At 43.8% G+C, this 1,379-nt stretch overlaps 1 protein-coding gene across 1 annotated transcript in view; it reads right to left on the bottom strand.

Annotated features, from left to right (window-relative positions):
- ntn1a (netrin 1a) overlaps positions 1–1,379 on the bottom strand; it is a 58,672-nt gene that overhangs the window by 23,470 nt on the left and 33,823 nt on the right. Inside the window, 1 exon segment of the mRNA XM_020611008.1 lies at positions 1,303–1,379. This exon segment is cut by the window's right edge and continues 21 nt beyond it. Within this exon segment, the coding sequence (XP_020466664.1) occupies positions 1,303–1,379 (77 nt within the window).

Genomic DNA, 1,379 nt, shown 5'->3' with positions numbered 1-1,379 from the left:
AAAAATGGACACATCAGTCAGAAAGCTTTGTTGTGAATTTGCATTCATGTAGAGAATGAGACTTGTTTCATATGGTCACTAGACATCAGGAATTTAATGAGATTAAATGCAACCTGTCTGACGTCTTTTTGCATGTGTGTGACAAACGGTTCTGCTACAGTAGCACTAACCATGTCATCATGGCAAATGCGTGTCCTGCCAAGGGAAAAGGTGACAGATTATTTTCTCATTTGGACTACCATCAGATTCTTCTGCTGCAGATGTTTCACTCTTCAGATATGCCTCCTGTCAAACTGACTGATTGTTCAGTTTATTTGTTTATTCCTCGGTGAATGATATGAGAAAACTCAGGCTTAAGCTGTCAGCAGGTAGCTAACGTTTCCTCACAGACTGCATTTAGAAGTGAGCGCTCAGAAACCCTTGAACAGGTTTGCATGTATGTCTGTGTACGTGTGTGTAAGATGTGTCTGTAGAGAGGGACTCTGAGGTGTATCTGGGCTTGTTTGCACAGAGATTCTGCTCCTGTTATCTTTCCCTGCAGCTATAGAAGAGGTGAGAAAACATACCCTGTCTCTTTTCAGTCACTCCCCTCCCTTTCTTTGACCCTTATTAGCTACGGTGAGGGCTGATGGCAGGCGATTCATCCCAGCACTGAACAGTGAGCACACCTGCACACCACCTCTCTTCTTACCCATCATTTCTCCCTCCCATCTTTCACTCTCTCACCACCCCTCTGAACCTGACTTTTGCTTTGTCGTCCTTCTCATGGATTTTCCCGCATCCTCATTTGTGTTTGACCTGCAGCGGGGATCACTTCACATCTCGGGTCTGTTTGTTTTACTTGCCCTGTCGTCATCTGCCCCTCCCCCCCTCCAGAATGAAGCCATATAACTCAGTGTTGATGAGGGAACACCCAGCCCAACCTGCCCATACCACCACGACCTCTACCCCAACTCATCTCTGCTGATAGAGGGAGATGAGGGTGAGACAAGCTCAGGAATGTAAAGACTGCTGGCTTCCCCCATTTCCTGTAATTCATCTAAAGCTGTTTCAGACCTAATAATCACAGCGGTGGGTAGTGTTGAGGAAAACTGTTGATAAAACTTTGACGTGCAGCATTATAAATAATTTAATCTTACATTCAAGTAATAAAATGGCATTCAATGCTAAATTTAAATTGTATGCATGTATTTTAAAACTTTTTCCACCCTATGCACTGCTTTCTTTCTTTTCTGATAACAAACTTGACAAGTTAGCTGTAGTGACCCAAAAGAAACAATGTAAAGTAAAAAGGCACCATACCTTTACAAGCTTTCCTGTGTGAGATGGGTTTGGACAGGTCTCTGTAGTAGCCCTCTTTGCAGTAGTGGCAGTGGCGA

This window comes from Monopterus albus, unplaced genomic scaffold, assembly GCF_001952655.1.
Source record: "Monopterus albus unplaced genomic scaffold, M_albus_1.0 scaffold108.1, whole genome shotgun sequence".
In the NCBI taxonomy this organism is placed as follows: Eukaryota; Metazoa; Chordata; class Actinopteri; order Synbranchiformes; family Synbranchidae; genus Monopterus; species Monopterus albus.
The sequence above is the reverse complement of the archived record's forward strand: the minus strand, read 5'-3'. Positions and strand labels throughout refer to the sequence as shown.